General features: G+C 40.0%; 1 protein-coding gene across 7 annotated transcripts in view; it reads right to left on the minus strand.

Annotated features, from left to right (window-relative positions):
• Positions 1-439: 439 nt before the first annotated feature.
• Positions 440-14,046, minus strand: part of HADHB (hydroxyacyl-CoA dehydrogenase trifunctional multienzyme complex subunit beta) — a 35,927-nt gene continuing 22,320 nt past the window's right edge. For all 7 annotated transcript variants that reach the window (XM_005600156.4, XM_070235769.1, XM_001918192.6 and 4 more), the window contains 10 exons: positions 11,632-11,719; positions 10,307-10,494; positions 9,784-9,964; positions 8,844-8,965; positions 6,423-6,502; positions 6,302-6,349; positions 5,517-5,604; positions 5,066-5,140; positions 3,563-3,727; positions 440-972 (listed from right to left, as the gene is read on the minus strand). In XM_005600156.4, the coding sequence (XP_005600213.2) occupies positions 937-972; positions 3,563-3,727; positions 5,066-5,140; positions 5,517-5,604; positions 6,302-6,349; positions 6,423-6,502; positions 8,844-8,965; positions 9,784-9,964; positions 10,307-10,494; positions 11,632-11,719 (1,071 nt within the window). In that variant the 3' untranslated portion in view covers positions 440-936. The remainder of the gene's footprint in view (positions 973-3,562; positions 3,728-5,065; positions 5,141-5,516; positions 5,605-6,301; positions 6,350-6,422; positions 6,503-8,843; positions 8,966-9,783; positions 9,965-10,306; positions 10,495-11,631; positions 11,720-14,046) is intronic.

Raw genomic sequence — 14,046 nt, forward strand, 5'->3', positions numbered from 1 at the left:
CTCCCTTGCCCAATCTGTCCCTGAACTGGAGGATGATTCTGATGGCCGGTAACGTTCAGAGACCTAAGCAACATTCACATAAATGGCCACAATTAAGACTTTTGCTTCCTCTAAGCACCAGCATACACGTGATTTAACGCAGTCTGGTTGTCAAAAAATGGAGAGAATTTTTAGTCTGTTGATCAAAATTTAAAAATTTCTTTACACTTCATTTAAATCCTGGCGAACAGCAGCATCTCCAAACAGTGAAATAAACTTACTTCACTCGAACAAGGGGGAAAAAAGGGGCTCTTCTACAGCAGAACCCTCTTCATGCTCCTGGCAGCCTCACGGTTGACTCAACTGGGGAGAAGTTACAGATGAGCAAACAAAGGCAAAATCTGCCCCTAAGCCAAGAGAACCACCTGGTATCTCTAATAAAAAATAAGGCACACAGGTCTCCAATACTTCTCCACTTTATTAAGGTTAACCAACATGATATTTACGTAGCCAAACATTTACTGTAAGTTTTCAATGATGTTGAGATTCTGAATTATCTTCTCATAATTAAGTTAATTTAGGCACATTGGTTTGTATTTTATAGAAAACACTTATTGTTAGGTCACAAATAGGAATGGCACGATTTGCAAATGTTACAAAGATAATTCCAAATTGCAACAACTCATTTAGTCTTTAATGAAAATACAGACCAAAAACAATTGCTTAAACATATCACTGTGTGAGATTCTGGTGACTAAGAAATCCCTGGAAGAGCAGTAAGCCATGATTACTGGAAAGCGCAGAACACTGGCTAGGCTTCATTGCAAACAGAAGGCCACACATTTTGTTTTCCTAAGAGGAGCTAGGAACTAGAGAATGTCACTTAGTAATGCATTGAAATGGCATTGCCTAGTGTGAGTGTTGCACAGAAACTCCAGGTCACCTCTTCCTGATCTGTTATTTTGGATACGCTTCCACTATCATAGCATGGCCCTGTAAAGAAAAAAAAGTTCAGTTAGAGCATTGAAAGGTAACGAATCCAGTCAGTACAAAGACAGCAGAGAACAGTGAGAAAAGAATAGGTTTTGGAGTTTGGTCCTGGCTCTGCCATTCAAATGCTGTGCGATCTTGGGGAAATTATTTGCCATTCTGAACCTCAATTTCCTCTATGAAATGGGGCTCATGGTACCTATTTCATAGAGTTTTTGTGAGCATTAAATTAGATAGCACATAATATACTATATGTGTGGGTGTGTGTATGCACACACATATTTATATACATACATATATACATGTATACATATCTACATCAGAGTCTGTCTAGTAGTCTGATTCCTCATAGATGCTCCATAAATGCCTGCTATTAAAATGAGAAACCATGGGAACATTTTTTTACCTGTACAAAAATAAATATGATACAGTGAATGCCAAAAAAGTGAATTTCTAGATGAGAAAACTGAGGTTTTGAAAGCACGCTGCCTCAGCATGGCTTGATGAGCAGTGCTAGGTCTGTGCCCAGGATTCAAACCAGTGAACCCTGGGCCGCCGAAGTGGAGCACATGAACTCAACCACTGGGCCATGGGGCCAGCCCCTCCCACAAATATTTATTAAGCAATATTGTTTATAAGGCACCAAGCTGAACACTGTGTAGGTACATGGTTCCATCCTCAATCTAGTATACACTGCAGTGCAGGACAAACGGTTAAATTCCTGGAGAAAGGCAGATGCAAACAAAAAAGAACAGATGGGCAGGTTTGACTGGGGTTATGCCAGAAGGGCCCATAACAAGGCAGAATACTCCTTCTCCAGCTTTCTTTAAAATGTATCGCTTTTGGGGCCGGCCTCGTGGCTGAGTGGTTAAGTTCACGTGCTGTGCTTAGGCGGCCCAGGGTTTCTCTAGTTCGGATCCTGGGCGTGGACGTGGCACTGCTCATCAAGCCATGCTGAGGCAGCGTCCCACATGTCACAACTGGAAGGACCCACAACTAAAAATATACAACTATGTACTGGGGGACTTTGGGGAGAAAAAGGAAAAATAAAAAATCTTAAAAAAAAAAATAAGTATTGTTTTCATGTTCCAAAATCTTTTATATTGATCTAGATCAGCAGTTCTCAACTGGGGGGCAATTTTGCCCCCCACCCTCCTGAGAGGACAATTGTCTGGAAATATTTTCGGTTGTCCCAACTGTGTGTGTAAGGGGGTGTTGTTACTGGTATCTTGTGGGTAGACACCATGCTAAACATCCTGCAACACACAGCACAATGCCCTACAACAAAGAATTATCTGGCCCAAAAGGTTAATGGTGCCCAAGTTGAGAACGTCTGGTCTAGATGCACAATGACAGCTTCCTCCTCTGACTGAATCAGGTTTGTATCACTCATTTGGCTCTTGATGAAACAACGCCAAGTTTAACCTAGTTTCTATGATGCATCATCCCCTCTCACCTCCCTATATTGTAAATTTCTAGAAGAAAGGTATTGGGTATTCTTTGTTCATCCACAAAAACATCTAGTACTGTGTTCTTTATACTCTATGTGCTAGATAAAATATTAGGGAACAAATGCTCAAAACCAAAGGACATTAACCCGTGTGGACCGTGTACTATGCACAGTGCTGTGTACCAGCTGCCGCCCTCGTGTAAGCCTGGCACAGAAAGACAGAGGGAGGCTCCCGTCCTAAGTGGCTACGGTTCTCTATGGACAAAGTTACACAGATTAAAAAATGCTTTTGATCATGAAGTCTAAAATGATCCAACCTATAAGTAACTGATCCTTTGTTTCTTCAAAGTCTCTGAGGAGAAGCCATAAATAAAGGCTTTTGAAAGCAAGATGTTTATGCTTTTACATATTTGTTCATCTTGATCAACAACAGAAAATTTCAATAATCTGGAGGAAGACAAAATCTGTTTCCATCAGGGTTAAAAAGAAAAAAAAAAAAAAGATTACAGCCAGTCTTGCTTTTGGATTTTATTACCAGAGTGAAATGCTATAGCAGGTAGGAAGTTGTGTCCGCAACGCAAGTGAGGCAGATAGGAAAAATCCAGAATTACAGAATTTCCCCCAGCTAAACAGCAATAAGTTATCCAGAGGTAAAGTAATTCTCCAATTAACGTATAGTTCAGTTCTCCAGAAAGGCAGTTTTCTTCATGGAGAGATTGTATAATTGAGGTCTCATAGTGACTAGATAAATGAATAAAATTTTATTATTAAAGAAGAAAACATATCAAAACATTAATAACAATAGTGTCTGGTGAGGGGATTATAGGTGATTCTAATTTTTTCCTATATACTTTTTGTATTTCCACAATGAGCATATACACCTTTAAAAACAAAAATGTAAACACTATTTTAAGTTAAACAATAGCTTGGATTTAAATAGCATCTTCCTTCCAAAGTACTATCAGAATCAAAGTAGTACTCTCTATCCTACCAAAATATGCTGCTTTATTTCTGGCTGGCTGTCACCAGAAATACTGCTCAAGAATATTTCAAACTAAATTAAATCAAACATTCTTGGACGAGCTTGTTTTGTTTCAAAGAAAATGACTTTCGAGCAGCTCCTGTGAACCTGCTGTGACATACCTGCCCTCCAGCTGCACAGGCAGCCACTAAACCATACTGGCCTCCTTCCTTCCGTAATCTGTTGGCAGCTGCCATGACCAACCGGCAGCCAGTGGCTCCAAATGGGTGCCCCAGGGACAGCGATCCACCCCAGGTGTTAAACTTCTCCAAAGGAGGCAATCCAACCTGGCTCCCAAAACAGACGCAAATATAAAGATGAGTTTACTTAAGAATCAGGATTGAAACAAAAACACAACCCGCTAACTGGGAAAAAATATTTGCAAGTCATATATCTGACAAAGGCTTAATATCCATAATATATAAAGAACTCACACAACTCAACAACAAAAAATCAAACAACCTGATCAAAAAATGGGCTGGAGACATGAACAGATATTTCTCCAAAGAAGATATACAGATGGCCAATAGGCACATGAAAAGATGCTCATCATTGCTGATCATCAGGGAAATGCAAATCAAAACTACACTAAGATATCACCTTACACCCGTTAGAATGACAAAAATATCTAAAACTAATAGTAAACAACTGTTGGAGAGGTTGTGGAGAAAAAGGAACCCTCATACGCTGCTGGTGGGAATGCAAACTGGTGCAGCCACTACGGAAAACAGTATGGAGATTCCTCAAAAAATTAAAAATAGAACTACCATACGATCCAGCTATCCCACTACTGGGTATCTATCCAAAGAGCTTGAAGTTATCAATTCCAAAAGTCCTATGCACCCCAATGTTTATTGCAGCATTACAATAGCCAAGACATGGAAGCAACCTAAGTGCCCATCAACAGATGATTGGATAAAGAAGATGTGGTATATGTATACAATGGAATACTACTCAGCCGTAAAACAGAACAAAATCATTCCATTTGCAATAAACATGGATGGACCTTGAGGGAATTATGTTAAGTGAAATAAGCCAGATAGAGAAGGACAATCTCTGTATGACTCCACTCATATGAGTAATTTAAAAATGTAGACAAAGAGAACAGATTAGTGGCTACCAGGGGAAAGGTGGGGTGAGGGGTGGGCACAAAGGGTGAAGGGGTGCACCTACAACACGACGGACAGACAATAATGTACAAGTGAAATTACGCAAGATTGTAACCTATCATTAACTCAATAAAAATTAAAAAAAAAAAAAAGAATCAGGGCAGGCTCTTAGTAATAGGAAGTAACAGGGATAGAGGGAAATAACTAACAAGACATATCACAAATTATTTTACTGCAAAAGAAAGAAACTCTAGATCAATTCTAAAAGCCAAGGGTCCATTTATTTTTCATCCAACATCATCTAAGAGAAGAACAAAAGACAACCCAGAATTTTGCTTTCATGTCTTCTAAAGAACTTCCAGGAACTATTTTCAACTAGGAAATAAATATATTTAGTGAGACACAAAATTCTTCATAAGAAGAAGCTTTCCCCTCTATATTTTTATTAGCAAGTAACTAAGCTCAAAATATTAAAGTGCTTTGGAAATTCAAACATGTTTTTAATAAGAAACTTACCTTGGTTTTTCTACCCATGTAGTTTTGTGCAAACCAATCAGAATCCATGGCTTTAAAATTAGCCAAGATCTGACCCTAGAAGGGAAAATAATTCAATAAGGACCTTGTTATTAATGTTCGTTAAGGCTTTTTTTAGGCATGAGTTTGTCTAACTTTAAAGTTGAGCAAATCTTTAAATCAGTTTTCAGCAAAAATTTCCCAAAGAAACAACTTGGTACTTTAGAAGGGCCTCTAAGAGAGAGCCTCAAAAAGGTACATTTTTCAACAATGCATGAGTGGTCCTCAGTTCCCTCCTCTTACGCCCCTTCCAGCAGAGCAGGTCATTTCTTCAAATATAAAACTCCACTCCTGTTTTGCTCATATTACAAACTACATCTTGTTCTCTCCCACAAATACAGACTACTTTTCTTATGATTATAGATCTTTGATAGGTGTCTTTAAAATGACTTACTGAGAAAGCTTCATGAAATTCAAAAGCATCAACATCATTCAATGTTAACCCTGCCTTTTCTAGAACTTTTGGAGTAGCATATGTTGGTCTGAAAAGAAAAAAATAAGTACTATGTTAAAACTTGTATTTTTTAACCCAAGAGCTCCTTCATATTCCTCACACTGAGTTTTACAGAGGCATTAGAACGTCCTCTGCTCATTCACTGACTCTACGGTACAAATACTGACCAAGCGTTGGGGATACAACGGTGAACTGAACAGACGTGGCTCTGCCCTTATGCAGTCTACGTTCTGGAGTCGGAGAAGCAGACGGTAAACAAGTAAACAGTGAAAGAGAAGGACAGACTAACGATGTGAAGAGCTAGAAGAACACGCAGTTCAAAGGGCGAAGCCCAGGAAAGGGCCAGTTTGAAGGACACCACGAAGGCCATGAGGGTGGAGCCTCGCGAGGGAGCAGGCCATTGTCCAAACCCGAGGAGCCTTTTCTAAAAGGCTGCTCTGCAGACTGTGAGGCAGAGTGTAGCAATATGAAATAATGCTTATGACAGCTTAATGAAGAAAGAATACTAAGTTGCATATACATTATAAGTAGAAATGTATAGGAAAAAGTGGAAAAGAATTCAAAACTATAAAATGATATATGAACATAAAAGACTATTATTTTTTAAAAATCCAACACACAAACCAATTATGAACTCAGGGCGTAACATACTTTAAAATCCGTGTAACAAATGTGGGTAATCAAAGATTCTTGATTATAGTCCAAGGACACACACTGCTACCTACCCAAGCAAAAGCTGATCTTTCGGATCCTGGGACACATACACAAAATCCCTAGGTGAAGAGCAGAGGGGTTAGCTCCAGTAATAAAATAAAGAAACCAGAGGCAATTTCTTTGAACATTTACCTCAAATATGCCTTGGGCTTATAACCCATGGCCAGAGCTTTTTCCTCTGCCATGATCAGCATTGCAGATGCACCATCAGTCTGAAAGGTTAGCCAGAACAGTAATGTTAAATTCTTCAGCCAGTCTGGAAGTCTTTCTACCATCTTCTATGTCCTGCTGCTAAACCTATCAACTAATTACACAGTGATTCTATATAACAAAATCTTTCATTTTATCCATCAAGTCACAATTCAAACACACACACTGACCCATTTTTGAGGATGAGGGTAGAAGAGCCTTTCAAAAAGTACCATAATTATCAAAATGGGTCAAGAAAATAGGTAACTTTAGAAATACGTATTCACAGTAAACTTAAACCAAAAGTTTTTTGATTTTGGTATAGAATATGAGGAATTTTATGATTTAAAACAATTTCTTATTTACTTATTTATTTTTACATTTTTGAACTGTTTCTCGCCTGCTTCCTGCCTGTGGCTTCCGGGTGATTTCCTTCTATTTATAGACTCTATAACAAGCAAACCAATGGGAGAAGAAGAAACAAGGAGGCAGCTGAGAACATTAGAACCACGATCTTCTCTCTGGACATATCCCATGTGCTTTTCCCAATTGAGAATCGAGAAGTTGGGGGAAAAAAGAGGTACCACTGAAAAAAGACCTTTATCATTACTTCAAAAGAAAGAGCTCCAAAAATAAGAAAAAATAAAAAATCCAAAATTCCAAAGAAAAGGGAACTAGTCCATAGAGTTTGCAAAATCAAAACAATTTCTACTACATTCTAGCATATTTTTATAACTCAGTAGCCCTGAAGACTATGTAGCCATCTCCAATAGGGCAGCCATAAAGTCTGGAAACATAGGTGACTATACGTAATAAGTGGTTTATGGACATTACATTAATAACATGTTCAACGTGCTACCGTGCAAAATTGCAATGAATGTGGTGCATTAATACATTTCTAAAAATCCACGTATCTGCACTATGTTGCCTCTGATAATTTGTGCTTCTGGTTTTCAATGAATAAACCTGCACCTTTAGCACACCCCAGAAGTAATCAAGTGGGTTCAGATCTGGCAAGAGTGTAGCCCATGCCATATGGCCCTGTCATCCAATTTGTCTTTGGAAATGATCAACTAACGGGCCCGTCACCACTTGGGCTTAATGGGGTGGCACGTCATCCTGTTGGAACCACTCCCAGCGCTCTTCCTGTAGCCCAAGGGCAGGCACTAAATACTCACTTACGGAGGGCAAATACGCCAAACGTTCGCCTATATCTCAGACTTCATGTCTGGGTAGGGGAGTTATATTGTAAAAGAAACACTGAATAGACAGAAGATGACACCCAAGGTGGTAGGAGAAGGGAAACCACATCTTACAGGCAGAAGCAGAATCAACAGGGATGTTTAATTGAGGAGGAACCAAAAAGGCAAGGAAGGATGTGAAGCCAGCTACAGATAAGCAAACAATGACAATAACAAAAGGAGGGGAGATTTATTCCATGGCGCTTTGAGGAAAATATAATATAAATTATTACATTTATATTTTATAAATACAAGATATAAATACAAAGCATCCTTTTCTAACAATGAGATCTAGAAGAGGTGTCTTGTCACTCCTTCTGCCTACTTTCCACGTCTTACACGACCCCCTAGATTCACACCCTATGCTCGCACCAAGCTTCTCCCCAAAGAAGCCTTTGCTCTCACGCCTCCCTGATTTTGCATTTGTTGTTCGCTCTGCCCAGAACACCTTCTACATGCTTCTTGAACTGGCTTGTACTCATCCTTCAAGATTCGCTGCTCAAGTGTTACCTCCTTTGAGAAGGCTCTGTGACTCCCCCATCTATGTATTTTCTCCAGTAGCCCCTGTTCACAGCCATTACAGCACTTTCTCACTCTATTACAATCACCTGTTCTTTTTAGCTCCAGTGCCTAGCATAGACAAAGTTTTTTGACTGGTTAAGTGCCTGAATACAACAGCTTTTTGTATGAGAATGGTGACTTCTAAGGCCTTAAAAACTATGATTCTATTTTAACATTATCTTTGTAATGAATAACTATATATATACATTTTTTTTTGAGGAAGATTAGCCCTGAGCTAACATCCGCTGCCAATCCACCTCTTTTTGCTGAGGAAGACTGGCCCTGAGTTAACATCCACGCCCAACTTCCTCTACTTTATACGTGGGACTCCTGCCACAGCATGTCTTGACAAGCGCTGCATAGGTCCACACCCGGGATCCAAACCAGTGAACCCCAGGCCACCGAAGCAGAATGGGTGAACTTAACCCCTGTGCTACCAGGCCAGACCCACGAATAACTATGTTTTTAAGCCTCTATTCATAATACACACATTTAGATCTAGAATGGCTTTTCTATCAAAAGTACACAAATATGAAAGTCACTAGTAAATACACATAGTTACCAAGAAAGAAGAATTTGCAGCTGTCACTGTGCCATAGGGCTTGATGAACGCAGGTTTCAGTTTGGCCATCTGCTCCAGGGAGGAAGGGCGAATGCCATTATCTTTGGTAACTGTATCTTTTCCTATAAAAATATGAACTTTTTAATGCTAAGGAGCTACAAGCATTATATATCTTCTCTAGAGAAATATGTTTTAAAAACTACAAGAATGATTGAAATGAAAACCATACCTATTCACTAAAAAGAAAGCCTTTTACAGTTATCAAGATATTACCAAATTTTAAACTAAACTCTTACGGTATTTGAGAAATCTAAATGTTAAAACTAAATGATTTAACAAAAAAATGGACACTCTAATTTCTTAAGTTATTCATTCACATTTAGCTATTCTATACAGAGGTCACATGAACGAAGAATTAAAAAAACAGGCATGTACATAAGAACTAAAATATATCAGGAAGCTCTCAAAGGAGACTCTTATAAAAAGCTCTCTCTTTTTTTTTTTTTTCTTTAAAGATTTTATTTTTTCCTTTTTCTCCCCAAAGCCCCCCGGTACATAGTTGTATATTCTTTGTTGTGGGTCCTTCTAGTTGTGGCATGTGGGACGCTGCCTCAGCGTGGTTTGATGAGCAGTGTCATGTCCGCACCCAGGATTCGAACCAACGAAACACTGGGCCGCCTGCAGAGGAGCGCGCGAACTTAACCGCTCGGCCACGGGGCCAGCCCCTAAAAAGCTCTCTTTTTAAAATGTTTACCTATTGTTACAACATACACTGAAACTTGAGTTCATGTTTAAGAATAAAGGCTGAGTATTTTGGAAACAGAACCAACATATTTACTGAAAAGCCATTTGGGGTTTTTGGAGTTTTAGGAGCAATTCAGAAGTCCCTAACAAATATCGCTATGCATTCCCCTTTACAAAGTTGAGCAAACCGTTTTACCTGGGACTTTGAAGGGGACAACATCAGAAAGGAGTCCTTCATCCTGTGCCTTCTTGGCCAGGCTGTGCGAGCGCAACGCATACTCATCCTGCTCCGTTCGAGAAACAGCGAAGGCAGCGGCCAGTCGGTCTGCAGAGTGGCCCATGGTCTCACTGGTGGAAAACTCGGCCACCGCAGGGAGCTGGGAAAGGCGACAGACAGGATCAGGTGCCCTGTTAACAGGTGTTACACCACATCTAGGGTCATTTGGGTTATTTGGGAGAGTTGAAATCTACTGTCAAACAAGACCAAAACAAGGAAGTTCTCTGCGAGCAGGGCATCTCTAAAGAGGGCTTACGAATTCTCTAACCACTATCCTTTTTTTTTCATCATGATCAAATAATTAACCCTTCCCATTCTATAACTAACAGAATCTACAACTATTAGAATATAACTGAACCCATGCTGTCTCACCTAATTCTAAATCTCTGCAGTGGGATGCTTTGGACACATAAGTCTTTATAAAAGAGTTCACAAGTCTTACCTCAGGTGACAGGAAATTCAGTCTGAATTTAGAGAGTAAAGATAGTCTCTGACCCAGAGTCTTGGCCTTATTGAGATCAAGCAGCATTTTCCTCATTTTCCTCGAATGACGAATAGGGACGTCGGACATTAACTCTACACCACCGGCCACGACCACATCACACTGGCCAGAAGCAATCAAGCCAACACCTACAGGGCACAGGTCATATGTACACGAACATCTTCTGTAGGAATTAACTGACCATTGATAATTTAAGCTTCTTGCTTAAAAAGCTGTATGATCGTTATCAGCATTGTACAACATCTGTAATTAACATTTTTATCTTTTCAGAGGGATTAAGATAATTTTTTTAAATGATTAAAACCACATTCAGTGCATCAGAGGAAAACAAGTTTCATTCAGGACATCACTTCCAGAAATATCCACTGGCCCAATAAATCATATTCTAAACCAGAATTTTGGGCATATTTTGTACGCGTCCAGCTTTAGTTTTCAGAATTTTTTTTTACTACAAAGGGAATTTCAATTTCTCCTATAAGCTAAAGAAATTCTGCCTTTTGAGATGTAAGGCAGCCCCCTCCCTCTTTAAGGCCACTGGCCACTCCCTCTTTAAGGCCAGTATTCTGTGGCTCTAACTGGGAGTGGTCACACACTGGGAAGAGTGGAGAATACCCTTGACATTGTCTCTGTCTTCATTCCCTGCCACCCATGGGGTAGGCTGCCCAACCTGGCCTTGATGTTACTAAAAGAGCACATGATTACTGTGTCTTTCAGGTTTCCTATCTTTTCACAGTAAGGGCTGATGCTACAAAATGTCCCACAATTTTGCTCAAGTTCATTAGGAGAATTTGTAACTAATCATAAAGATGCCAAGGATGTGGGGAGACAGTAGAAGAAAGAGTTGTACCATCTAAAGCAGGGATTTATCACTATGGCGATGGTGCAGAGAGGAGCGCCACAATCTTCGTGGCGGAGTATCATTTTAGAATCACCCAGGTTTGAAACCTAGCAGGTTATAAACTATTCATGCCTCAAATTCAGAAGCCCCTTCTTAGAGACATACTCCTCCAGTTGATAATCCTGTTGCAGCCAGCCACGTTACTGATGGAGAAACTACATGAATGGCTGTCTTTCTCAGATATGGAGAGCAAGAAAAGTTTGAGAAGTACCGTCAAAAATAAAAAACTTTAAATGCCACCTTATTTTCTAAAAAACACAAATTCAGAGATCCGTGTTAATCATTTACTTCCCTTGAGTACTTTTTTATGATCATATAAAAGATAAAGGAGAATGAACCAGTACCTTCTACTTTTAAATAAACATACCTGTGGTCATGGCTTGGTTGGCAGAGATGCAAGCCATGGTGACAGTGTGAGCAGGAGTTTTATCAGAGAAGCCAGCTCCAAGGGCAGCCTTCAGGAAATAACCGTGAATGAAACGGTCACTTACAAAGAAATGCTACATGCAAATGATGCTTTGAGTACTAGTTCACTAGGTGGTAAATCAGAAAAGCGTTTGAGTTTAATACTCCACAGAGTAATATTTAAAAAAAAATTAAGCCCACCCAGAAATGGTTTACTAATTTTTCATCTAGCCATTCATTGACAAGCCATCTGCCAAATTCCTGGCAGCTATTTTCTAGTGTGGTACACAGGGCTGCATACTCTTCCATCTCACCTAATTTCTTAGCAATGCTTTTCTCAGAGCCTTCAAATATACAATTTGATTTTAACTTGCTTAAATTTTCAAATAAACCTACAGTTAATCTGTTAAAGACTGTTGAGGGAGTGATGAACTATATCACGGGGTGAGGTCTTCACGATTGTGTTCCTACAGTTGCAAGGCTTAGTAGTAAAGCCAAAGTCATCAAATATGAAAACAATTTCTACAGAATAGACCACTCACAGAGTTCCCACTCAGGTCCCTGCCCACTTTACACTCTACCCCCACTGTCTGTCAGTCCCTCTCACTGGCTGTCTGATTCTTCAGACAGTGCACTGTGGATCTGATGCAAAGTCGAACTGCAAACCTTGACAAATATGCAAGAGCTCAAGTCAGTGAAACAAACTTTGGAAAACTGCCTGAGCCACAAATGAGCCTCTGACAAATAAGGTTTAGACGAGTTAACAACTGGAAAAGAGAAAACTGGCCAGGATGATGACACATTAGGTGTTTCAAAAGAGAACAGTTTAAGAAACCTTGAAAAAGACTTAGGCCCTCCATTAATCTTGCAAAATGGCCTCTATTATTGATGAGGATTTTAGGCTGGTTACTTTTAAAACTGCACATGAGAAGCAGGCTCCAAGGACTGGAATTTTGCTTGCCCTTTTGAGAGACATTTGCATTTGTGAAGGAAGGGGGGATGACCTTATAGGAACCTGAAATTGGCCACCCCAGGATATGTCTCTTTGGCATCGGGATTGTTTGGGGCTGAGTGCTTTTGATAAACTGGGACAGGGAAGGAGGCTCTGAGGAATGGAACTTGCCCTTGTTGGGACACATTTCTATTTGTAACGTAAATCTCTATCTGTAAAAGGTGCCTCCCTCTCTGTACCAGGAAGAAGAAGGGAGATGACCTTGTCCCTAGAAACTCTTAAGGGGGAAGGCAAGAACTTAATTTGGTTGCTGTCTGGCAATCTCATGTAACTGATTTAGGTTGGTGGCTTCTAACCTTTCTAACCTTTACTTAATCCAATTTGATTCTTGTCTAAAAGTCATGGGATCACCCAATGACCAGACCCCACCTGCACTGATACCATTTTAACTTTTTTTTTCATGTTCTTTCCTTTGTCTTGTGAAGAGATGACTCACGTACCCATGCCTTATAAAATTAGCCCTAACCCTCAACTCGGGGCAGCAGCAGGAGCTCTGACTGCCCGTGGGTCTTGTCCCCACGCACCAGCTCTGCCTGCCCATGGGTCCTGTCCCCATGCCAGCGGGGGCAGCAGCAGCGGCTCTGCCTGCCCATGGGCTCTGTCCCCATGCCAGCGGGAGCAGCAGAAGCTCTGACTGCCCATGGGTCCTGTCCCCATGCTATTCTATACTGTTCTCTAAATAAAAGAGCACTACTGCCAGATCTTAAGAGTCTAAGAAATCTTTCTTTCGACTCCTTGGCTCACCGACCCTGCATCATTATGATGGCACAGTAAAAGTCAAATAGGAAATGAGGACATCTATTATTTTATTATTTTATTTACTGGGGAAATTAAGCTGCCAAAAAACCAATCAATGACTGATTCCAGTTTTGTTTATGTGAAGAATTAATGGATGGGTGAAACAATAAAACACTACTTATTTTTATAGTACTAAAGTTTCACTTTAAAAATAAAGCTCCCAATGCCTTCCCCGCCCCGCAACACCGCCACTATTTACTACGACATTCTGATCCCCATTAGAGGATTTCATTTTCAGTGGCCTTTTCTGAAACTATTTAATTAACCTCAGAATGTGAGATCTCCCATAATCTGGTTAAAAAAAAAAAAGTTTCCAAAGTCGAGATCAAAGAGGTTCAACGTTTCTCAACTGTTTTTTACCTTTATATTTACACTACTTACATAATCTATAGGAACAGAAATGTGTTACATAGCATATGTATCTTATCTGATCTTTACAGGTAGATCTGATACTAAGGGCCCAACCTACTTTGCTGAGAACTACACCCTGGCAACTGCACATCAGCCTCTCACCGTAAACCACTCCAAACGAAGGGAGAGGCAAGACCACGAGGGCAGGGGAGGAGA

Source organism: Equus caballus, chromosome 15 (genome assembly GCF_041296265.1).
Source record: "Equus caballus isolate H_3958 breed thoroughbred chromosome 15, TB-T2T, whole genome shotgun sequence".
NCBI lineage: Eukaryota > Metazoa > Chordata > Mammalia > Perissodactyla > Equidae > Equus > Equus caballus.